Source organism: Astatotilapia calliptera, chromosome 22 (genome assembly GCF_964374335.1).
Source record: "Astatotilapia calliptera chromosome 22, fAstCal68.1, whole genome shotgun sequence".
In the NCBI taxonomy this organism is placed as follows: domain Eukaryota; kingdom Metazoa; phylum Chordata; class Actinopteri; order Cichliformes; family Cichlidae; genus Astatotilapia; species Astatotilapia calliptera.
In genome coordinates, this window is record NC_137442.1 from 4,921,689 (window position 1) to 4,946,740 (window position 25,052).

At 40.8% G+C, this 25,052-nt stretch overlaps 1 protein-coding gene across 2 annotated transcripts in view; it reads right to left on the reverse strand.

Moving 5' to 3' along the window:
• Window positions 1-1,358: 1,358 nt before the first annotated feature.
• The window catches only part of LOC113015167 (CCR4-NOT transcription complex subunit 3-like), a 40,477-nt gene continuing 16,783 nt past the window's right edge, over window positions 1,359-25,052 (reverse strand). The window contains exons 4-19 of one of the 2 annotated variants that reach the window (XM_026157102.2): window positions 24,721-24,795; window positions 22,088-22,177; window positions 19,038-19,166; window positions 17,357-17,452; window positions 14,592-14,720; window positions 14,154-14,244; window positions 12,857-12,990; window positions 10,563-10,619; window positions 8,471-9,419; window positions 8,243-8,357; window positions 7,718-7,868; window positions 5,216-5,312; window positions 4,778-4,979; window positions 2,338-2,470; window positions 1,890-2,015; window positions 1,359-1,754 (exon numbers count right to left, since the gene is read on the reverse strand). In XM_026157102.2, the coding sequence (XP_026012887.1) occupies window positions 1,656-1,754; window positions 1,890-2,015; window positions 2,338-2,470; window positions 4,778-4,979; window positions 5,216-5,312; window positions 7,718-7,868; window positions 8,243-8,357; window positions 8,471-9,419; window positions 10,563-10,619; window positions 12,857-12,990; window positions 14,154-14,244; window positions 14,592-14,720; window positions 17,357-17,452; window positions 19,038-19,166; window positions 22,088-22,177; window positions 24,721-24,795 (2,673 nt within the window). In that variant the 3' untranslated portion in view covers window positions 1,359-1,655. Of the gene's footprint in view, window positions 1,755-1,889; window positions 2,016-2,337; window positions 2,471-4,777; window positions 4,980-5,215; window positions 5,313-7,717; window positions 7,869-8,242; window positions 8,358-8,470; window positions 9,420-10,562; window positions 10,620-12,856; window positions 12,991-14,153; window positions 14,245-14,591; window positions 14,721-17,356; window positions 17,453-19,037; window positions 19,167-22,087; window positions 22,178-22,422; window positions 22,557-24,720; window positions 24,796-25,052 lie in introns of those variants that run through there. The other variant, XM_026157103.2, reaches the window with a different exon arrangement.

The following is a 25,052-nucleotide window of genomic DNA, read 5'->3' on the forward strand; positions in this document are numbered from 1 at the left end:
TGCCACCTACGACCAGTGTTTACCCGTTCGGCTGCTGGTTGCTTGTTTTCCCAAACAGACCAGAAGAGAGAAGCTAACTGCTGAGCTCCGGCTTCACAGAGCTGTAAAAGGACGCCTCATCGTCACAGCAGCAGGGCAGGTGACCTCATTAATCAGCTGTTTTACACAGAAATCCAACACTTTTGCACCTCAGGAACTTGACACCTGTGATTCCAATGATAACCGCCACACTGGGGGAAGAGATGCTAGGCCTAAATATCAGCTTCTACTCGCTTGTTGAGGCGGATGAATTCATTCATAGCCTCACCTACAGCATCTGATATCCGCTGCTCTATTTCAGCTCCTTCGGCGTCTGATGATATAACGAGTTAGAAAAATAGATCCGAAAATGCAGAACAGCAAATAATTTTAAATTTCATGATTAGGTTTTCATTAGTTCTGCTTACTTTTACTTTAAACTAAATTTTGTATTTTTTTTTATTTTTTTTTCCCTCTTTTAAACAGATTCATTCATTGTGAATGACTTCCTGTTACTCCAACAAGACCCCAATCAGCTCTTGTTGTTGTGGAGATGAGCTTTACTTTTACATATATAAGGGTGCAGGTGAGCCTGGTTAGCACCACCTCTAACCAATACTTCACTGTTAACACCTCAATAACGGAGACAACCACACTGATCATGAAGGTCGACTTTACAGAAGAGCGATTTAAGTGCACAGCTGTACCTAATAATCTGGCCACCAACTGCATTTCACTGTAGATTCAATGTGGCTGTTCAAGTTCTCCACCTAATTTGTACTGAAGCAGAAAGACTGACGTATTAACGGGCACGAAAATGATGTGTGTCCACGGATATGAAGCCCTGCTATCATTTTATTCCACTACTCCAAATCCAAATTAATCTGGATTATAAACCAGTGGAAAACAAGGCAGAAGCTCAGCATCATTATGTCTCAGGTTATGCGAAGCGTCACATTAGCAGCTGTCAAGTTCATGAAGCAGAAAAGAGCTGGCTGCTCATCCTCTTTGACGCGTCCTCGTTTGCTTCTCACTTGATTTTAAAATTCATTTCTCTCAGCTGATGCAAGTCTGAGAAGTGTTACCTCACTGATGGAGTTCACATCTCCAGGTTTTCATTGGTCTGTTTAAAGTAGACAGAGCCTGCGCTGAGAATATAACTGACAAATAATCTTTGGCCTTTAAAGGGCGGGGCTAACAGAAGCAACAGTTTTAAAGCCAAATTAACAGGATAACTCAGAGTCGAGGGCAGGGGATAGTAGAACATTATACGCGTGATTATTTTGTGTGTGTGTTTGTGTGATTTGTCTAAGCCAGGAAATATTTTTTATTTTAAAAAAAAAAAAAAAAAAAAAAAAAAAAAAAAAAAAAAACAGGCCTGCTGATGAAGAGATAGAAAGAAGAAAGGAGGAGATGATAGGAGTGGGAGGGGTTATCACTGCCGGTGTGAGGATGGTAAGGCGGGATTTGGAGGGTCAGGAGGAGGGACGAAACCCGCCCGCCCCCCTCCGGCCCGCACGTCTCCTTTTCCCAGCGAGCTGAGGTCAAATCCAGGAATGTCAGCAGGTGGATCAACCTTCTCCATGCGTCCATCTCTCACTTTCTCAGCTGTCAGTCCTGTCGCTTCTCTCTGCACGTCACTGGAGGTCTCGGTCTTCGAGGTACCGGTACTCAAACGTGAAGCCCTCCTTCTTCCGCTGGCCCCATTTCTCATAGTCAAAGTAAATGTATGTTCCCTAAAACAAGCAAAGAAAACACTAAGTTTGAGGACAAAGAGGAAGGCGGTCAACGCACGACTAAATGTTTGCAGAAACATCCATATCGTTAACATTTTTAAACTCTGCGGCTGAACACACAGATGTGATTCTCACCTGCTCAAACTCATCAGTGATGGTCTTGGGTTCTTCGTGCCTCTGAAACCACATCATGTACTTTGTGTGGAACCTCCACGACTGCTTCTTCAGGGCTTTGGCTGCCAGATACTGGGCCTTAGTGCCCTGCAGAGAGGGAGAGAGGAGAAGACGAGTGCTGAGAAATGAGACTAAATTAGGAGCACGTTTTGGCTCTGAGGAGAAAGAAATCCTCAATTTTACTTGTAATATGATTCATAAATACCTCATGAGCCTAAATTAAATCTGACTTTAGTGTAATCAATTTAGTCTTGACCCTGGACTCCCTAACAGGCCCTTCTTTCATTTAAACTAATCATCTTCATCCTCCAAATTCCGATTCAGCAGATCCAATTATAACCTAAAACAGTCTCACAGAAAGAGTTTGCTGTAAACAACATTTAAGCAGAAACGGACCAACACCGCTTACCTCCAGGTAGTAAAAGATGAAGAAGAGGGTCTCTGTGGAAAGCCTCTGGTAAAACTCTACAGTGTCTGAGTGGGGCGGTGGCACCTGGTGGTGGAAAGGCAGGGTGGGGCAGGGGTTTCTCATCAGGTACTGCCTGTAATACACAGACAGAGAGGGGAGTTAATGGTTTATAAATGAAGAAAATGGCAAGAATTTAGCATAACTTTTTAGATAACACGCTGCATTCCTAAAGTCTTATCTTCAGTATAGAAGGGGGGAGAAACAGAAAAGATGAAAAAAAATTTGTCTTGATCTCATTTTTTTAAACATCTTTACCTAAAAATCAGTTTTTCATCTCAACTATATTAAATGTTTAAGAAAATCCACAATTAAAACTTATGTGCTGTCAGAAAAAGGTGAAAGTACTGAAGCACCTCCCTTTAAAACCTTCCATTTGTCAGGGGCAGCCAATCAGAAGACAGGTGGCTTAAAGAGAGGGTGGCCTTAAAAGCAGATGAACTGATGGGCTCTACGAAAGCTCAGATGGATTTTTGTTGAGCCGTGAATCACGTTAAGCTACTCTAGTAGAGCTTGAGAATAAAAATATGGGGCTGAAAATAAGCAGAACAAAATAACCAATTAGGATTTCTTCCATAACCTAAACAACCCTCATCGACAGACTTCACCCATCGTCTCTGCACAGTTAAAAGTGAAGAAGCTCTGTTTTAAGGCTTTAAAAATAAATAAAGAAATGCAAACACTACAAGTGCAAAAATAAAGTAAAGCAACAGGTTGAGATTCCCATTTGTAAACACCAAGTCAAGATGGGCAATCAGAACCACTGACACCGTGACATCAGAAACTACAAACTGGTCGAAATGTAAGAAAAATCAAAGCCTAACATTTATAATGTGTTTAATTGTGAGAATCAGAGTTATTCTCACGGCAGACTCATTTTACCAACATGTGATCTGAAGACCGAGATGTCACATGTTGAGGAACATGTGGGTCGTACGTACACAATGATCTATATAAAGATTTTCCTTCCCTGATGGATTCACAGAAAGTAGGAAAATTCAGCAGTGGGTCACTCTCTCTACCTAAATGCACTTTTCCGAGTATTTTTAGAATGATGACAAACCCAGTTTGTCTGTTTCCATGAAGCTGTGTGCACCGAGGGCGCGCCTAAAATAACAGAGTCCCACAAACGGAGCAGAACAGAAAGTGTGCGAGTGTCTGACTAATGTGAGCACTTCAAATCAAACGTGGAGGAAATGAGCTCTGTGCGTGTAGGAGAAACAAGTGTGTGCGTGTAAGCTGAAGGTAAATTATACTTTAAGAAACAGGTGGAACAAACACGTCTGTCACGCTTTTATTACAGAGTCATGTTTTAATCACAACAAGACAAAATCCACGCTCTGGGTGTGTGTGTGTGTGCGCGCTCTCATCTGTAAAGCACAACAGGTACTGAGGGACAAGAGGGTTTGAGTGTTTGATTTAAATGTCAATTGTATCTGTGTGGGCTGACTGCATTGTAGATACTGTACCAATATAATCACTTCTGCAATTATGACTGTGTGTGTACAGGTGGGCTACATTACTGAGCACTCCAGTATCAGACTGTACTACACACAAATCGAATAAAGCAGTGGGGTTTTTATTCCCTGTGCTGCAGTTTCTCCCACTGACTTCAGTTGACTGAATTTTGCTCTTTTAAATATTTTTTACTATTGTTTACACAAAGAGCTGAGGCGCTTTTGTCCAATCTGATCCGTAGATGTTTTGATAGAGTCACTGTGAGGAGATCTTTTAACAACTGTAGTGTATAGTGCTGGTCAAAAGTTAAGTCACTTGTAAATGGGTAAATATGGAATAGATACAGTGATTTATTTATGTTTGGAAAGTGCACAAACATGAATTTCCACAGTTTTGTTGTGCATGTACAATAACAAAGGGTCATTTCATTCTATGCTATGAGTGGAAAACAGTATATGAGGGAAGAAAAGTGCAGCACTAATGAGCCTGAAAGTCAATGTTTGGTATGACCACCTTTATTCAACACAGTGAACTGAATATACTGCACTGGGATGTGTTTGGGATCACTGACATGCTGCAGAACTAAGACATTATCAGTGAGTAACCTTCCAGGTTATATTGCATAGAGGATGCAAATCTGACTTTCTGTATGTACGACTTAGTTCTGCATGACAGAGTCTCCACCATGTTTTACAGATGACTGTAGACACTCACTGTTGTACCGCAGTGAACTACTGAGTCTTCTTAGATTCAGGTAAAGAAATGGGCTTTATTTTATTTTTATTTATTTATTTTACAGCTGACTTGACCCTGGCCTCCTCTGAATTTAAACAGTTGTTTGTTTGTGAAGCTGCCTGTAGTGTGTTGTGTATAACGATGCTTTTTCTGACTGCAGAAAAGGTGGGTGGTAAAAATTTCACTGCACCTGATTCTCTCGGAGTCGGATGGGTGTGGCATATGCGTCCACGCCTGCTCCTGCATGACCTGTTGGTAGCCCTGGTCTTTGGACAGGGGAACCGGGCCCAGCGGACACACCCCCAACGATGGGGGGATGCTGACTTCTGACAGCGAGGGCTGAGGTCCTGATGGGGGGCCTGAAGGGGCCGTAGTGCTGCTGGGGAATATTTCTGAATAGGAAAGAGTGAGGGGAAGTGACGATGAGAGGGATTCGGGTTTTGGAAATGGAGAGAAAGAAAAGTGGAGTTGAGTCAGGGATGATAATATCATCAGCAGTTTTTGTTCAGAGGCGGCTGAGAGTGGGAGGTGAGATGACATTTTGTTCCATTAAAACACAGCTTTTCTATTTCTGCTCTATGGTAACCCTCCATCTCTTTTTATCAAGGTGTGTGTGTGTGTGTCTTACCTGAGGTGAGGTGCAGGGAGGTCACATCTCCCTCGATCCCTGAGCTCATTGCTGCTCGCTCGGCCATGGACTTGAGGCTGCTCAGAGGCTCTTGGGGCTGATGAGGACAGACAAGGAGACACTTGGGAAAAAAGATTCTCCAGGACGTGTGCACAGAGTTATCATACCTGCTTGAACACAGGAACTCGAGTTCCCGCACCACTGATAATGTTGTCATGGAAATCACTTTGACTTCAGTTTTCGGGCTGTTTGGTTTCTCTGCTCCTGTGCCCTCCCTTCCTAAGATGCATGTGACGTAGCGTCAGGCAGCTTGAGGAGTGATTTCAAGATGACATGACGAAACAACAACAAAAATAATGCACTATATGTTCGCAAGTACGTGGATAGCTTGGAGAGTGTCCTTCAATATCATACTGCAATAATGTGATTTACTTTAACTCTTAGATCAGAGATTTTTGTTACTACAAGAAACAAAATCGACTAAAACCACATCCATAGAGAAATTATTGTTCTCGTTTGGTGTGTTGACTGTGGTCAGGTTTTATGTGGTGGACCTAAAGTTGTGTGTACTCGTGTCTGCAGGCACATCCAGGGGGTTCAAAGATACTTTAGATTGGTCTGTAGTGCAGCCATTCAGACTGTTTATGGAGTGCCAAATCATGAAGAATATAAAAAGATCGAAGATGAGTTTTAGTGAAGGAGGTCAGCACTCTAGTATCAAAAAACCTCTTGTTTCTGTACATCCCCTACAAAAGTCCTACTTTACTCTCCATATTTTCTCAGATCATCCAAAATCAGTTGGAGAAACACTGAGTTAGTCTAACATATTCCATAAAAATAAAGTTGAACTTAAAGCCAAAGAAATTAGTACGTTTAGTCACAGGCTAACTCGAGCTCAATTGTGCGTATGCAAAGATACGAAATGGAAGAAATTCACACTGGGCAAATTAAACATTTCAATTTTGGTAAAATATTCACTTCACACTGAGTCTCGAATACCTACCAGCTAAAATGATCCCACAGACTTTTCTCCTGATACTAATAAATATTAAATATTGTCGCCATGGTTCAACTTCACTTTTATGTAAAGACTCTATAAGCTCTGTTACAGATTTACACCGCCTTGAAATTTTATACAACAGGAAGTTTGTATGAAATTCACAGGGCTGCAAATTCTCCAGCAAAAACTGTTGTTTTTGCAAGTTTTCAGTAATTCAGATTTTGCAGCTTTAACATTTCATTCATCAAGAATCAAATGATCTTACTCTTTTTTTTTTTATATCCCCATGGAAACACTGTATAATTGGAGATCACTTTTGAACTTACAATGATCTGGCACAACATTATGACCACCTCTAATATTCTGTTTGCCCCCCTTCTGCTGCACTGATCCGTCAAAGCACAGACTCAACCCCACCCCTGAGTGTGCTGTGGTATCTGCACCAAAATGTTAGCACCAGTTCCTCCAAGTCCTGTGATTTGCGAGGTCAGGGATCCATGCATCAGACTTGTTTATCCAGCACATCTCACACTTGTGCAACTGGATTGAGATCTGGGGAATTTGGAGACCAAATCAAGACCTCAAACTTATTGTTCTGCTCTTCAAATCATTCCTGAACCATTTTTTGCTTTGTGGGTGGATGCATTACCCTGCTGAAGATGCCATAGCCATCAGGGAATACAGTTTCCATGAAAGGGTGTGCATGGCCTACAGAAATGCTTAGTTAGGTGGTAAATGTCAAAGTAACATCCACATGGATGGCAGGAACCAAAGTTTCTCAGCAGAACATTTCTCAGAGCATCATACTGCCTCTGCTGGCTTGCCTTCTTTCAAATAGTACATCCTGATGCCAGATGGTCCCCAGGTAAGCACGGCACAAACACGCAGCAATCACAAGATTTAAAAGAAAGCCATTTCATCATACCAGGCCTCCTGTTGCTCTGTGGTCCAGTTCTGATGCTCAAATCTGTATTTTTACCCAATTTTCCTGCTTTTAATACATCAACTCTGAGCACATAGTGTTCCCTTGGTCCCTGATATCCCCACTCACTAACAGGTGCCATGATGAAGGGATAATCAGAGTCATTCACTTCACCTGTCAGGGGTCATTATGTGTGTGATCGGTGTATATTCATACCTCTTTAAAACATTACTGTACCAACCTAACTTGGCAGGTATTTGGTTCCTCCGTGTCGACATTTATTGATTTTTGGCACCGTTCTCTCAGTGTTTGCTGAAATTTGCTTTAAACAGCTCTGTTAATCAACAAACAGCAGTAATGAGACTGTAATCATCTCCCCTTTGGATTTAACTGTTGGCAGAACGAATTAATTAAAGCAAAGGCCATTCTTATTGTGTCTGCATGCAAATTAATAGTCTGTGGAGATTTGGGAGATTAAGTTGCTCTCTTAGCAAACAACACTCAAATCCCAAACTCCCATATCCCCCCAAAACGATTAAAAACATAGCTGTTCACCTTCGTATGTTCAAATGTGTCTCACCTTGATGCTGTCGGAGGACTGCTGTGAGTAGGACATTGGCCCATTCAACAGGTTGCTGCCGCTCACCGTTTTGGCCTCGCTGTAAGAGGCCGGGGATGGAGAGTTGGATGACAAACTCATAGAGCCCAGTAGACTGGGACCAGTGTCCTTACTGGAAATAGGAAACATGGATTTGTTTAGGCTGGGGTCACAGTCAAAAAGGAGCACAAATCTAAAGAAGTTCCAGAAAGTCTTGTTTTCCACAAGCAGCAGAAGTTTCGCAATAAAATCCCCTTTGACAAATACTCCTGTGCAGGCCGAAGGTTAAAAGGCTTTTAATTAGAAGTGCATATAGGAAGACTTTAATGCAGTCATTTTAGCTATGGAATCTGAGCGGCTCTAAGGATGCTTTGTACGCGTATTTTTAATCAGACAAATAAGAAATAAAGTCTAACAAAAAGGAGAGGGTAGTGGTGACAGTCAATTTCATTAAAATGCTTCTATAAAAACAATCATGTCCTCTAACCAGCTGCTTTGGCTACTTACGGCTGATTGGCTGTAGAGGTCAAAGATGAGGGTTGGCTGGCACTGTTGAGGGCGGATTGGCTGGCACTGTTGAGGGCGGAGTCTGCTGTGTTGTCTGCTACCACAGCACTGTAACCTGTAATAAAAACATAAATACATAAATGCACTTAGAAATCATCCTCAGGTGTAATTTCTCTCTGAAACTTTATTTCTACAGGTGCTGGAAAAACGCAGACATTAGATACTCACTAGTGCTACCGTTCTGCTTCTGTCGGCTCGGTGGTCGGACAGGGAGCGAATTTCCTCCTACTACTCCACTCCCTGCTGATCCCGAGCTGCCTCCGTTGCTCCCGATGACTCCTACTCCGCTACCTGGGGCTAAACCTCCCACCGAGCTCGGTGACACCAAGGATGAGCCCTGCACCCCTGACTGACTAGAGCCCAAACCCAGAATCCCAGAGCCAACCACGCCCGGCGCTGCACCCAGCAGACCTGTCGAGGATGTCGGCCCGCCGACTGTCATGTTCCCGCTGCCGATGGAGCCTACAGCACTGTTGGTCGTTGCTGTGCTGACTCCACCCAAAGAGCCTGGTAAGCTGGAGCCGACCGCCTGAGCGTAGGGTGCAGGGGTGTTACTGGACAGAAGGCCTGCCATGGTGCCCGTCAGGGATGCCGGCATCCCCGACAGGCCGAGGCCTCCGGACATGGGGCTGGTGGTGACGGCGCCCGAAATGCCTTTCCCCAAAGAGAGGCCCAGGCTAAGGCCCAGGCTGTTGGAGGTTGGCGTGGACCCTGATGGAGCCTGCGGCTGCGAATTTGAAGCACGGAGCTCCTGTGTGCTGGCATTGGGTGGAGAGGCGGCCAGTGAGGCAGGGTGGCTGTTGGTGGAGGTGCTGGAGTTGGAGATAGGAGCTGAGGAGGAGGAAGAGGAGCTAACGGAGTTTTTGGCCTGTTGCTGCTGCGCTGACGGGTGCGGCGGCTGCTGGGTGGCGTTGCTGTAGCTGCCAGCGGAAGTGTTGGTGAGATGACCTGCTGAGTTGCTGTGATGACTGTTGCCCCCAGAGCTACTGCTTCCTCCCCCAGCGATGGTCGCCATAGAGATCATTGAAGATGAGGTCAGTCCCGAGACGGAAGAAGAAGCAGAGGAGGAGGAAGAAGAGGATAACGAAGAGGAGGGATTTCCATTCTTCACAGGCGACTGAAAAATATAAAAAAAATACATGAATTAATTAAAAATTAACCTGATGTCTTAATCAATGACTTTTCAAAGCACTGCTCTTGTTGCTCCATTATCTGATGGACAACAATTGTTTTTTGCCCAATAACACATCATTGTTTAAATACAGTACAATGAACACTGCTCATTTATCGCTGAGGACAAATCATAAACCAAAGTCAAAGATTCGATTGAACATGAGGGACTGACCCACACAACAATATATTTTAAGGCAGATGAGATAAGTATGCTGTTTGGGGATTTCAGGGAAAAATCTCCATGAAAATTTCAGGCTCATTTGTGGACTTAAAACAGGAAAAGGATAGTGCTTTGGTTCCCCTGCTAGTCATCGATGAAGGAGATAACAAAGAGACTGTGCAACATTTATATATAGCTGTCACCATTGGCTGTATTTAAAAGGTGTAGCCATTATGAAGAATCCTGTTGTCAAGTCTCAACCTAAGTGTTTTTGCCATTGCCATGAAGGCTTTTTTTAACATGTAGAACTAGACGTCTTTTTGCAACCAGAGGGATCGCCCCCTACAGGACATTGGAGAGATTGCAGGTTTAAGCAGACACGTCATGTGAGGAGACTCAAAGAATCCTGAATAGAAATCTTTGCAGTAGCAAAGAAGGTGGTTGGCTTAAAATTTAAGTAGTAAAAACAGGCAACATATTAGTACATACTAATTAATGTTGTTGCCCCGGTGCATGACCATAGATGTTTATGACAGTTTCAGCTATGTTGTAGCAAACCTCTCTACTCTTGTGTTTTAGTAAAGATGTAGAAATTTTACACTTTTTGTTTGTGGTGTGTTGAGCAGTGTTGGTGCTCTGGATACTGTGGTTTGAGGTTCTGGCTCTTTCCTAGTTTGTTTAGGATCAGACTGGTTCCAAGATGACTCCAGAGTTGTTAGACCAGAGTCCAGATGGACTTTGGTTTAAGGCATGCACTTACATAGGCTTTACATGCAGTCTATGACGTTCACACTCGTCTGACTATTTACTTAACGAAAATTAACTGATAACTGCAGCACTTTATGATAATCTCAGAAGGTAATGATGTTCCTGGAGCTTTCGGCACTCCTGCTTTACTGGGAGAGGTTTCGGCATCTTCACACTAACCTGACTAACTTCACTGTCCGTCGAACGTCCCCTCTTCTTATCATCTTCTGAGTTCTCCTGAAAAAAAACAAAAAAAAAAACACACATGGCATTAGGGCCACAGAGACAAACACCATGGTTGTCATCCTCATATGTGCCAATGCAAATGTGTGTGTGAAGTGAAAAAAAAGAAAAGAAGAAGAAAAGAAGGGGGTGGGGTGGGGGGGGGGGGAAGCAGGCAGTAGCAGATTTAAGCTTTGCAGAGCTTTTTGGGTCTCATGTTTTAATTCTTCTGGTTAAAGTATCCATAGCTGTCCATTGCAGTTAAGTAATTAATGCACTTTATATTTAATTTGCATTTACCATCAACAACTTTATACGAGCACATTTTTTCTTCTCAGTCTTGCTTAATTCTTATGCTGCTTATGTGTATGGGAAAATGGAGATCATCTTTCATTTCAGATTTTTGCACTGTGTGCAGAAACATGCAAAGTAAACCTCAATTTAAGAAGCGTGCACTTACATTAACATTAGTCTGTGTACATGTTGGTACATCAGAATCAACCCACTATCTGCAATGTGCATCCTGCCACATTCCCATTCCTGTGTGCATGTTAACACAAAGGTGTGTCACGGAAAAAGCTGTGGAATTTTTCTAAAAATTGGCTGCAGAGCGAGTAACCCTATAAAGACAATCAAAGCACAACGCAAAAATAAAACAAAGTGAACACATACTACAGGTTGAAAGCAACACAGCAGCTACAGCCAAAGTAGAGCGAGTGTATGTATGGGAAGAAGAAAAAACACTGTATGAATATATATATTGTAAGTGCTTTGGCAGAACATAAGAGGCAGACTAAGTGAACAGACTTATCAGTATCACAGCTCTATCATTGCTTAGACGTGTTTATGGTAAAGACAATGTAAGCTGTATTTTATAAGCTGCAGCCGTGACAGTGTTTAACAGGGCAAGTACAGATTTAATGTTTGAGGAGGAAAAAAAAAAAAAAAAAAAAAAAAAAAAAAAAAATCACACTGAGGCTCAGACTATGTGCAAAAGGTCAGCAAGTACAAGAGGTGCCCTATTTTAGGATTTTTTTTAAATATATGTTTAGCCTTACAGATCAATAAAACCACTGAGGGGGAAAAAACAAAACAACAACAACAACAACAACAACAACAACAACAACATAGGAATAAAGTTTCATATTTGAATCTACATTTTTTACTGGAGATCAGTATCAACTCAGAAATTAAAAAACCTGATGTTTGATGGTTTTTAAAAACTTTATACCCTCCATGCATCAAGTTCAACAAGTTCTACAATGAATGCTGATGCAATTTTCTGGAGCACTGATTGGTCAGTAGGGGGTGGTTATACATGCGTTGATCTTTTATCTTGCACGTGATCTGCTCTGGAACTGATTAGCTCTGTAGCTTAAGTGAATGCTAATAAAATTAACTACCTCTGGAACACTAAAACTTCCAGATTCTGCTTCGTAGAACAGCCGTCTGTAGTTTGGGACTCCCAGATGTTTTGTTACATTTGACTTTTAGTGCAAACTCTAAGGTAAAGCAAACATCCAAACTTATACTGCGTCTCATTATCATCATGTATGTCTGTGTCGAACAAACTCAACAACTTCTAGAAACCTTCACAGCCGAGTCAGAGCAGCCTACTGAAGACCTTCCTCATCCTTTACATTCCCTTTAATGCCACGGTGTAACTTCTCATCAGCAGCGCGGAACAATACCACGCCTTCTATTCAGACAAACGAGCCCTATAATAACTGCTCTCACTACATACTGTGTGTGGGCGGATAGGAAGAACAGATGATATAAAGGCAACGCAACAGAACAATGAGAGCAGATGGCAGGGCACTACAAAAGCTACAAAGGCAATTATCTTTCATTTATATTTTAGATATTGACTCAACTTGAGTGTAACAATCGACTTAATTTCCCTCGATTACCAGTATTACTTCAATAGAACCATTAGTGACAGGTTCAGCAGTCAGTGATGAGATAAAACTGGATGATTATTTTTGGTGGAAAAGCAGCAGGTTAATTTATTCATTTGGATTTTTAAAGTAATTTTAATTGTCATATCACTGGGGACGGGAACATCAAGGATGCAAATAATATGCAGAAAAGCTTGAATGATTGTGAGCAACAAGTGGGGTCCAAATTACTCTTAATCCTTTTTAAATGACTTTAAAAAGCCCTCAGTGTTTTATTTATTAGTGCACAGCTAGCACAGACAAAAGCACACACATAACAGAAGCTTTAGCTAACTCTGGGGAAAGTTCTCTTACTGTAGTGCAAGTAGCAGGCGACGGGGGGATGGGTGAAGATGAGGTGGTGGAGGTGGGTGTGCTGCTGGACTGCTGGAAGATCTCGTCCTCCAAGTGCGAGTGCCCCGGCGGTGAAGTGGCGACCAGCGACTGAGCTGGAGAAAGCAGAGGCAGAGAGGGAGGTCAGTGAAAGTCAAAAGGCCTTTAAGACTTTGGTAGGTTTAAATGTTTAAAGCTGTTTACAAAAAACTGTGGTTTGGGCCATTTTAATAATATATGATGTATATATGATATAGTCAAAAATGTTAAGATTTTCCATTGGAAGTGACCGGGATTAGAAAGGAGAATATAAAAGGATGAGTTTGGACATGTGCAGAATAGAGACGTTGGATTGACTGGAAGAAGAAAATGCTGAATATGGAGCAGACAGGCAGAAGGAAAAAAGAAAGACCACAGAGAAGATTCATGGATGTAGTGACGGAAAACATGGTTGGTGTGACAGAGGAGGATGCTGGGGATACGGGGAGGATATTACGTGCAACTAGAAAAAGTTGCATTTCCTGTGAAAATGCAGTGTGAATGCCATGTAGTGGAATCTGAAAAAAAGCAGAACTATCTGCTGAAAAGAGGCGTAGAAGCTTATCTCTTTGGTGAAAACTGCTTTATTTGAAAGGGTGGAGCGAGTGCAAGAGGAAAAGATGTGGGGCAGCAGCCATAGGTAGGATTCGAACCTGCACCATCTGGTCTCAAGGCGGCTACTCATCTCACTAAACCAAACTGGAGCAGAAGAAACTGAAATTTGTGCTGAAAACAGGTGAAAAAGCTGAACTTTCTGCTTAAAGGAGGTGAACTTGTTGAACTCTTTTCTGAAAAGAGGTGAAGAAACTGAAATTTGTGTTGAAAAGACTTTAAAGAAAAAAAAAAAAAAAGTTGTACTGTTAGCTGAAGAAATTGTTGCCATAGGTGGGATTTGAACCCGGGCCTCCCGCTCTGAGAACGGGTGCTCATCTCACTGAGCTAAAACACAGCCCACCCGCGGGGAGCTAAATCAGCATAGACACTTGTGATGTGGTCCCATTCATCTCAAGGGGCCAAAAAAAAGGGCATAAAATGCTTAATATTTCAAAAAGTATAAATGTTACGAGCGCCAAAAGATATAGCTGGCATTAGCAGAAAGAGCAGAACAGTTTAAAATCTGAATGGTGAAAATCGGCTGAAAACTGAGGGCGTTTTCAGCCTCACGGCATTCACACAATTACACGTAAACAAATAAAAAGTGTGAATTCAGAAACCAAACCCCGGTTCCTTCTCTACTTACGAATGTCCTCCAAATCCAGATCGTCGTAAAGGAATTCGTTCTCCTCAAAGTCGGGATCCTGCGACGAGTCGATATAATACTCTACGTCATCCTGTGGAAAGTGCAGATAGAAGGGAAAGTTACAAGAAAGTTTCGTATACAACATTTCTTAAACTAATTTTGTGTGTGGCAGTATATAAATAAATTCATCTGATGAAGGTTTACACTTTTTGTATAAATATTTCATTTAGTTGATGGAAAAACAAAGAAAAAGGCCGTAAAACTAATTTTTAGGAAAAGTTTGGCACACTAATTAAATTAGAATAAGTTATTTCTGCAAGTAACACCCGAAGAAGATCTTGTGGACACAAACTGTGCCTTTGTACAAACATTTAGTTGCTGATTCTATGTTTAAAACTGAGAAAAGGACAGAAAACACCAATCACTCTAGCCTCTGACCTTGATCTTCCTGATGGCTTCCACCTGCACAGAGTCGTTGTCCAGCATCCTCAGTATCGTCTCCAGCATCCGGATGTGGTACCGATGCCTCTCAATGAATTTCTTCAGCTCCTCGATCCGGTCCTGCTTCTGTACAACCAAAAATAGGCGAGAAGAAGAAAAACAAAACAGCAATTTAAGTAATGTAAGGAGGCAACACAGGCCCACAATCTACTTTTTAATTTGCTTAAGTCCAAACATTGATTATATCTGTGTTATGAAAATCTCTTAACATGTTTGAGCATGCCAATTCTCTACATTAATTATTTACTGTTGGACTAAAAAAAAAAAAAAAAAAAAAAAAAAAAAAAAAGCATACAGCAGCCGGAGCATTTGACAGCTATAAGGCTGTGCGAGCGTAACATGCCGCTACATGTGCACTTTATGGCTTAATGCATCATATAAGCTAGCTCACGCATAACTGCACCTCTTACTTCAATATTTAATATTTCTAAAGCTTCATACATATTCTGGAGCTCTCAGCCATGTATTGCGTTTCTTTGTCCAGAGATAAGTTTAGATAAAACTAACACACCCAGATACCTCTGAGGAATAAAAGAAAAGAGTGCACGAGCAAGCTGGGCTGATGTGATTATAACAACACAGCAGCTGTTAAAACAGGCGGTCAGGACTCTTATGGAAATGTCTGGTGTGGCTGCTGGTGCAGGCAGCCAAGTGTGGCGTGTTAATGTTTCACCTTAGTGCATTTTAACACTGCACCAGAACAGTCAGGAGCATGAACAAGCCTCCAACATACACCTGAACTCTTTGGCCTCTTGTGCCACAGCTACAGTTGTAGTCAGACGTTTATATGTACTTAGAAGCATGAAATTAATGAGATCATCCTTGTACTGTTTTTTCCAGGGTGGCATCATGGTGCAGCACACATCTTTAATGAGTTTAAAAACAATCGGCTGCACAAGTTTGTTTTCTCTAATCCACACAGCCTCAAAGATATGAAGGATTTGTTTGACAGCACTTACTGCATTGAGCAATACTCTGAATGGGAAAATCCAAAACTACCCCATGACGTTCATGTCCATGAGGAGTATGCAGACCACAAGTGTAATTAAGAAATGGTCCAAGCCTGTATACAAGTTTATTTGGCTCTAACATTAATAAAACAAATTGTTTTCTTTTATTTTTTGTTTCCCTATTTTGATCCCAATAAAGCCTTAAAAGACTGAAAATATAATGTATATTGTAATGTTAATCTAAAAAACAAAAAAAATAAAAAAAAATAAAAAATAAGTTGTGAGTTTTGTATGAATTCTTCGGTCCGGCTACAGCAGTCTGCAGCAAATCGTTTTCAATTGTAGATTAAAACACATTTGGTGCTCTGGTAAGTATTTGGGGCAGCAGAACAAAATAAAGAGTGTGTGTGTCTGATGTTAATGCAGCAGTGTGTATCGGAGGACTCGAGTTTTTAATAGTTTCTGGACAACAACAGAGCTGGAAGAACACAACACGCTCACAGTGAGAGGAAAAAACATCACCAGAGGTATCCTGTAAATTATAAAATAAAAATAAAATAAAAAACATGTTAAAAATTTTAGTCATGAGCTTCTTTCATCCAAAGAGAACAATAAGAAATATTTATACTGCCAGTACTTCCTCTTTGTGCAGAGTAGCCTGAAACTGATTTTCTGAACATGTCCCTGTCCTCAGATGGCCTCCAATCACTAGATCTCAATCTAATGGAGCTCCCTTCTGGGATGCGGTAGAACGGCAGATTTATATCGGGGATCTGCAGCCAACAAATCTGCAGCAACTGTGTGACGCAATCAATATATGAATCTATGCCATGAAGAATTAGGGCAGTTCTGAAGGCAAGAGAAGGTCCAGCTCAGTATTAGTAAGGACCTATTAAAGTGGCGAGTGGCAACATGTCCTAATAGGAGCCAACTTAGTGGCCTATAAACGTAAGATTTAACCAGAACCCCTCTTTATCTCTGCACACACTTTGTTTTTTTTTTTGTTTTTGTTTTTTTAATTCATCCTTCTTGCATCTTGAACATTTAAAAATCAAAGTACAAAGCACAACAGAGAGAGAGAGAGAGACCCTGTGTGAAGATTTTTATACCAAAAGAAATTTTAAGCCTTAAACTTTTGGTCTGAAAACCACAATCTTACAGCAGCAGTACAGTGCAACAGTAACTCTGAAGATCTCTGCTGAGAGAGACGGTCCTACGCTTTTGGCCAGCTAAACTAACCGCACAAGATACAGATAAAAATAAACTCCTCTGGGTCTCATTTATGAAACGTCCACGGCGAAAAATTCGTGCTCACAACTAAATGCGAGGCTAACAAAGTCGGCTGCAAACACTTTGTGACATAACAAAAGTATTTTCTTCAGCATGAGCTATAAACTCAAACATGGAATCTGAAAGTTTTCATGCTTTTTGCAATATCTGCACTGTCATCCACAGGTTTCTCTATAAATGAGATCCCTGAAGAGGACTTGAAACGAAAGCCAAAAGAAGGAAGTCAGGAGAGTTGCCCTTGTCTGGATAGAGACAGAAGATGAATGGAGGACACACTATCTGACCTCTGTAGCAGAGAGGGAGATAAAAGAGGAGAGAGAAAGGCTGCAAGGCTAAGGCCGGCTGACCGAGTGATCTGTGTCAGCTGTAAACAGACGAGGGAGAAGGCTGAGAGAAAAAGAACCTCAGAGGCGAGTAGAGAAGAAAATAATGAATGAATCAGAGATGAGAGCACACACTGACCTCCTTGTCTCCTTTCTTTTTTCTCGTCTGGACTGAGAGAGACTCCACTTCGCTCTCAAACTGGTCCACCTGCATGTTCAGAGTGTCTATCGTATTCTGAGCAAGAAAAGACATTAAAAGTTAACATGGCAGCGGTGTGACAAAACTCAGCTGGTTATTAGACCTTTAACTAGATCGGCTCTTGAAGAAATTTATCATTAAAATCTTTAAATATTTGCTGCCATTGTAAACCTTGGATGACATTAAAAATCAACTCTTTGGCGTTTGGAATCATCGGCTGACGAAACAAACCATGTTTAGATCCAGAAGTGGCTTTTTAATAGTGGAAAAACGGGACTTTCCTTCGCTCGCTTATTAAGTAGGTTCGGATAAGTTTAAAAAATTTTTTTTACCCAGGCTTAACATGTAAAAAACAGCAAGTATTAAACTAAAAAGCCTAATTTTGCTGTTAAGATTACAAAAGGCAAAACAAAAGGAGGAAGTCATTGAGTGTTTAAAATGTGTCGTGCAGCATAAGTTTTTCCATAACGGAGGAATGTTTTGGCAGCCACACCTGAAAATGAGCCACAGCCATCGCTGAAGGATTCCCAAAGCATGGACTAAAATTTAATTAAGCAGGTTTATTACATTAGATTTCATTTATTCAATCAAAATAGATATTTGTTCATAAAATGCACAGAAAAAATGTAAAAAGAGATTTCTGGGAACACAAAACACCAACACACACTGTTGGACACCAGCCTTATTCCTCAGCCTCCTAGGAAATATACCTATAGACTCAATTTTAAACTCCTGCATCTCATTCTTGAGTTACTGCATTTACAAACTTGTGTCCACACTGCCTGCCCACCCGGCAGGGTGACAACAATACCCCAAACAGTGTTTGACAACTGAGGGGTAAATAAATAAATAAATAAATAAATAAATAAATAAATAAATACAGGCAACATTGATTTACTGCCTTTATTATAGATGGGCTAATATACATACAAGTTTAGTCCCACCATTCTGAGACTTGGGGGAAATCCCCATTAAGTCTAAGATGAAATAAACAAGTGTATAAACACAAAACCATCAAATTTTGACATTTTTAACCTGACAAATAAGATAAATTATTAATTAACTATGTGATTCGCCGTTTTAACATCTCTGCTCAAAATCAGCCTTTTTACTCTGATGATCAGAATGACGACACATTTTATAGAGCGCCAAACACAAGTACGGTCATGTTTAGAAATGGCTGTCGATTAATGGGAGTCTGTTTTCGTTGAAAGCTGAGACGGCGTTTTGTTTTAATTTTGGTTTTAGTTCCACCTGATTTCACTTTCAGTTCCAGGTTTCGTTGCAAAAGAAAATTAAAAACAATTCAAGCAGAAAACTTCCTCATGAGAGACCCGAGCTGTGACACATGAACTGAGCCGCTGACTCAAAGTAGTTTCTGCGTTTGAGAATAAGAACAGATTTCACCACGGTGTCATTCGACTCGCCTGTTCTGCTTTACAGCAGTGGTTACATTAAATGGGTGATTAGACTTACAGGATTAGAAAGTACTACTCTACACAAATTAATGTGATGCTTGACAGCATTTAGATGACACTAATCTAGAAGAAATACTACTCTTCCTGTCACAAACAAACCATTTCCCATCTTTCGTATGACAACATTTGATTATGAAGCTCACCGTTAGCCACGTGCCGACCTCCTCCTTCTCCCTCTGGGCTGGGTCCACCTTCTGTGCCAGACCGAGCCCTTCTTTAGAGTATGCTTTTGTCTTGGTTTCTCTTTCCACTACCTTGAATCGCTCCATTTGCTGCAAGTAAACAAAGAAATAAATAAGAAGCTGATCAACTTCAGTTTTCAGGGATATATTGATCTTCACAAACATCTAATTGTGCCCCCTTATTTAAACATTACTCCAACTTCAGTTCGATTTTACTTGATTATCATAAAAAAGGTTTAATTGCAGAAAACAAAATCCTAAGAATTCAGATTTAAGACATTTAAAACAATACAAAAATCTGCCATGCCATCATATTTTCACATAAATGTGGAGACGAGTCAACCGTCGGCCCGAATTTTGTTTATCTTTTGTGTTTTAAGGTTAACTCAGGCAAATCATTTACAAAAATTAGGTGACTAAACAGATATGAAGAAATGCCACTGATGCATTCATCACTCAGTCTGTACACAAAATGTCATGCAGCTAATATAGAGCACAAAACTGCAGCGACTCAATCAGACCAGGTATGAGCTAAAGAAACGCCTGCAAGTCCAGATGCAGGGCAAAACAGTACAGCTCGCTGAGGAGCTTAAATGCAGCACCTGGGCGAGTAACTGAGTCTAACTTAGAGGCTTTATCCTAGAAGCAAGAAGCTGCTGCTGTGACAGGATTGTTAGTTCAGCACTGTCACCTTATTGCAATCATCCATAAAATGTGTAGCTAAGCTGTCGAGCTCAGATAAACTGCACAGCGAGTCTTTAACATTACGCTGCTGCTACTCGGCCGTTTTTAAATATCTTTGTTTGTGTTTACACCTCCAGCCACCGGATGGCGCTTCTTTATATATGCTGCTTAAATGAGTGCAGATAAAAGGTGTGCAGCAGTGGTGACAGGTGCTGACTATTAGAGGAAAACACTTGAGACGCTACAGAGATGAGACAACCAGTGGATAGATTTATGCACGTGGAGTAATGTGGTTCTCTTGTTTCATTTCACAACTTCATATGGACACAGTGCCTGAACAAATGGAAATAAATGGAGCTCTGGAACTTTAAACCAGTTTAAATACATGATCATTGGAACTAGACATGAATATTTCATTTTTAAATATGAATTATTATTGACACCCCTAATACAAACCAAAGGTTTGTTCTTATAATTTGTTGAACCCTTTTTCAGGGTTTAGAGTAATCCTCTATAAAAATGCAGGGTTCATAATTTTCCAAACACCTGTCATTATAAAGCACCACAACAGTGAAAACCATCTAAAAATGGCATTACAGTTGTACCTAATAAAGTGACCACTGAGTGTGTAGAACTGCAGAAAATGTCATTTATTCCACTGATTTCTTAAATAATCTGAACACCAACAAAAGCGTTGCTTTAATAAATGTAGTTCTTGAACTCGAAGAGCTCCTGAACGCCTCTTAGCGGCTGATAAATGGGACATATTGTCTGTGACTGAATGTTGTTAAAGTCTCTTCTCTGCCTGCAGCGGTTTCAACACCAACCCTGCATTCACGGCTCTAAACTGCAAGTTCATCTTGGTCACATTTCTGTGTAAACACCCAGTAGGTTGTGAATGATCTTTTGCTGTTGAGGCAACATGTTTCTAACAAGCTCCCTCCGCTTCCTGCAGGACTGTAATTTCAGGTCAACCAACAAAACTGCAGGAAAACTCGAAGAACGTCTAAAAGGGACCTCTGCTGAGTTGCAGAGGTCCCTCATTGTGCAGGCAGGTGGTTCACATTCAGTCCATCTCAAAAGCCCTCATCAAAGGCTCACGTGGCTCCAAGGCCTGGAGGACAGGTGTTAGATAGCGGAGCAGATGAAAATGGGCGCAGCTCTTTAATCTGAGCCAGTAATCTAGGGAATAATTTTGGCAACACGTTCACACCGTTTCTGTTTGTTGTTGAGCTTCTAAAGGCGGCACCGTCTGTGTGCATTTGAAGGTGCGGTGAGAATTTTTACAGCAATAAAAAGGAACATTTAAAACATTTCAAAATGATTTTAAACAGAAATGTAAGATAAAAAAAAATAAACTTCTAGCTCAGCTGGCATTGTAAGCACTTGAAGGCAATGACTAATGAAAAAAAAAACAAAAAAACAAAACAATCACTAAACTCAAAAAATTTGCAACTTTCCATTTCCACAAACTAACAGGCAATCTGCTATCCGGGAAAACTTTCCTTATCTTCCTCAGTTACAGCCACTGTACTGCAAACAATAAAGGGACACTCTGTTAGGACTGAGCCTTGGGGAATCCTGTTTCTGGACATTGTCTCTCTTTTTTTAAGACATAAGTTTTAAGCACTCCGTAACAACAGCCGCCTCCTCCAGCAGGACGACGCAAAAACAGATCAAAGTCAATTACAAACTCACTGATCCCAATCTGACTGAATATCCTTGGGATACACCACAAGCCTGATCTATAGAGAGACCATCTTGTGACTTACTGGACCCAAAGGATCCATTTCTAAAGAACTGGTGCAGCTTGTGCTGCATTGTCCTCAATGAGAACTTTAAGCAGCATTATTCAGCAAAGACCCAGTAAAGACTGATATCTGTGATTAGGTTATAGTAATTGGTCAGTTCTGCTCCATCCATCTTTTAGAAGGATAAAAATTTACTGACAGAGCTGGAAAAATATAAAAAAGCAAAAATAACTGAAAACAATGAACCGTTTTCTTTAATCCACCCCAAAAAATATAAACATATATAAAATAAAAGCTCAACATTAATTAAAAACATGCACTGTTTTTCATTAGCTCTTAGTGGTAATATTACTGGGGCCAAGTATTAGTGGATAACTGCAGGTAAATGGCTCCATAAAGACCACTAACCTAGCACAACTTTCAATTATTTGAGAAAAAAAAAAAGAAAGAAAAAAAATCTCATAAAACTTGTTTATCTGACTTTTTTTTCCAGATTTCAAAACAAATAGTCCTCCAGAGTGTAAACAGGCCCTGGAGGACGTGTCATAATGACCTTCATCCTCAGTTTCTACTTACCGTTTCTATGAGTTTGCGGTTTTCTACTAGCTGCCTTTTGTCTTTGATCTCGTTTGATGCCACCCACGTCTTGATCTGGTCTCGAAGACGCTGAGGGACCAGAAGAAGAAGGCAAAAGAGGGGGGGACATAGCGGGAGAGGAGGGAGAAAGAGACAGAGAGACACAGATACATCAGTGAAGTCTGTGATAGGAGCGCAGCCTCCTCTCCAGCAGTCATGGGTGGTGAACATGATGTCTGCATGCAGCAAACAGGCTTGGCGTGAAGTTTGGTCCTCATGACAACACTGAACATTTCAGGCTGAGCAAGATGATATTTAATGCTACAAACACACACCTTTATGTGTGGCAGGTTAAATGATTCAAGTCAGCAAACATCTCAGCCTTCACAGTCCATTTTCAGAGACGTCAGGTTAAGATCAGCAGCTTCTGTCTCACCTGCTCACTGCTGATTGGCCACAAATTAGAACCCATTCACACCTGGTGCTAAAAGGAGTCAGGAGCTGAGTAACGATAGCCCCGCCTTAAACTGAGTGACTTCACAGAAATCACAAAAAAAGAAAAGAAAATCAACTCAATCATTCCCAGAGGCCTGTCTCTCCAGAAAACCTGTGGAAAGGTCACCATGCTGTTATCTAATTTTAAAAGATAATTCTACTTTACTTCTATCTGCTTGTTTTTTTATTGTGGCAGCTGCAGCCCTATCAGTCATGCAAACTTAGAAACGAGGATATCAGGGTAACAAGTCCAAGCTGAATCAGTTTTTACAAAAATCCTTAGAAAATGTGAGTCTGACTGAAAATAAAAGGAGAAATTAGCTGTCCTTATGCTCCCTGCATTTGAAATAGCCACCTGAACACTGGTGCCATCTAATAATGATCTCCTCCTTTCAAGAAATCTACACAAACAAAGTGGAGAGAGCAAAGGAAGTATGGCCCACAGAGTGACAACAAGAGGACAAAATACACTGAACAGTTAATTATAACCCAGAACAAGTGAAAACAGGAGGATATTCCTACGTGCTCTTTGAATTTTTTCCTTAATTTTTGTTTGTGTGCTTGTAAGTGAAAAACTTGAAAGCATGATGAAGCGAGGAGAAGAAACAAGAGAACTAAACAAAACCCGACTGAAGAGGCCAAAAGAGCAAAGAGGTTCCAGCCAATTAGTTATTGTCCGTTTCTGGTCACTTATTAAGGTAAAACAGTCACTGCTATATGTGACTGTGATGCTCTTGGTCCTGTGTTCTTGTCTTCAGGCTGGAAATGAAGCACATTTCACAGAATGGCATTTTCCTACTTACACTGCCGAGAATAGAAAGTGAACAACATATTTTTCATGTTAAGGCACAATAAACTCAGAAATTCCATTGAAACAAAACAGGTTATGATGTGTCGCTAAGTGTGAACAGAGAATTGTTACTTTCAGATTTGATTTTCACAGTGGGCATAAAATGCTTACGCAGCTTTCTCCACGCCTCCAGAAGTTATTTGAAGTTTCTGTGATTCCATTTTTTGTTACAGGACTTTAACATTACCCCAGTCTGCTTAAAATACACCTCGTTAATCAGTTATCAATAAAGGGAGGGTCTGCGTGGATAATCTTATCAGTGGTCCAACCCTTTCGCATTTCCATTCATTTTGATTCAGTGATGTCAAAACTTGTGCGACCTGTGGGCGGTTCAGAAAGCAGAGTCGGTTGCAGAGGTGGAGGAGTTTCAGTGGAGGAGTCTCTTGCTCCTGCAAACGTGGTGCTGATTACAGGATGCATGATAATAAAAGCTATGAAAAAACAACTCTAATCAGGCTCAAGTGTTTTCTGCTGGCGCCTGATGTGTTTTGAATTGTTACAGTTTGGGGTGTATTCCCAGCTTCTTCATTCAGTAATGTCACTGAACCTGTGAATTCAACTCAAGTTAAAGGTTTGCTGACTCAGGAAGGCAAACACCTATGTCACTTTTGTTTATTTAAGAGGAAAACCAGCGTTTCAGTGCATTTTTAATAACCGAATGGCTGTTTTCCTGGTTAAAATCTGCAGACTTTAGAGACACTGTCCTGTTGATTCAAAATATATATTGATTTGTGTCATAATATAGACTACGGAGAAGCATCATTTAACAAATCTCAGGAGGTCTCGAAGGAATGACCAGATTAAAACCCTCCTTAAACACCAACTTCCCATAATCCAGCAGTGGTTTGGTGACAATCACTGGATCTTCCAGCTTGATGTAGCACCATGACACTAAGCAAAAGTTATAACTGGCTTTCAGATAATCAAATTAACATTTTAAACCAGAAGACTGCACAGATCTTACAGCTTTTGGTCAAACTGTAGATGAAAAACCTCTAGAAAAAACAATGGTTGCTTCCAGGAAATCTGTTTACCCTTGCTGATGACGGCTTGCACGCTGGAGGGGTTTTATTGTTCGTTTTTTAAGTTCAACATGACAATGATATGTCTGTCTTTTAATGGAGATTGCTTTTTGACTTCTCTGACTTTTTAAACTTTGGAATTATTTAAAATCAGACACATCTACCCTGAAGTTATACTGATTTAATCAGCTTTGTGGGAGCCCAGAACACCTCAAACAACCTGTCAGTGGAAAAACTTTTATTTTCTGGTTTCCTTTGTTCCTTACCTGTAGCTTTTTAATCTCTTTCTTGAGGTCTGCTTCATATTTCTCCTTCTGGTTTGTGTTGGCTGCATTGTGAAGCTGCAAAAAAAGAGAGAGACAGACGGAGACAAAGGGTCAAAGCTGAAGTGCAGCAGTGCACGCCTTCATTTTCAAAATGTACCATACTAAAAATCATCCAATCTGTTGAAAGCTTTACAGCCTGCAAGTAAAGCATGTGATCATACTCTTAAAATCACAATTATCCTGTTTAATTAGATTAGTGCTACTAACTGATTACGTAGCAAAAACGACATGATTAAGTAGGACAAAAACATAAACCTAAGAACTAAATGGGT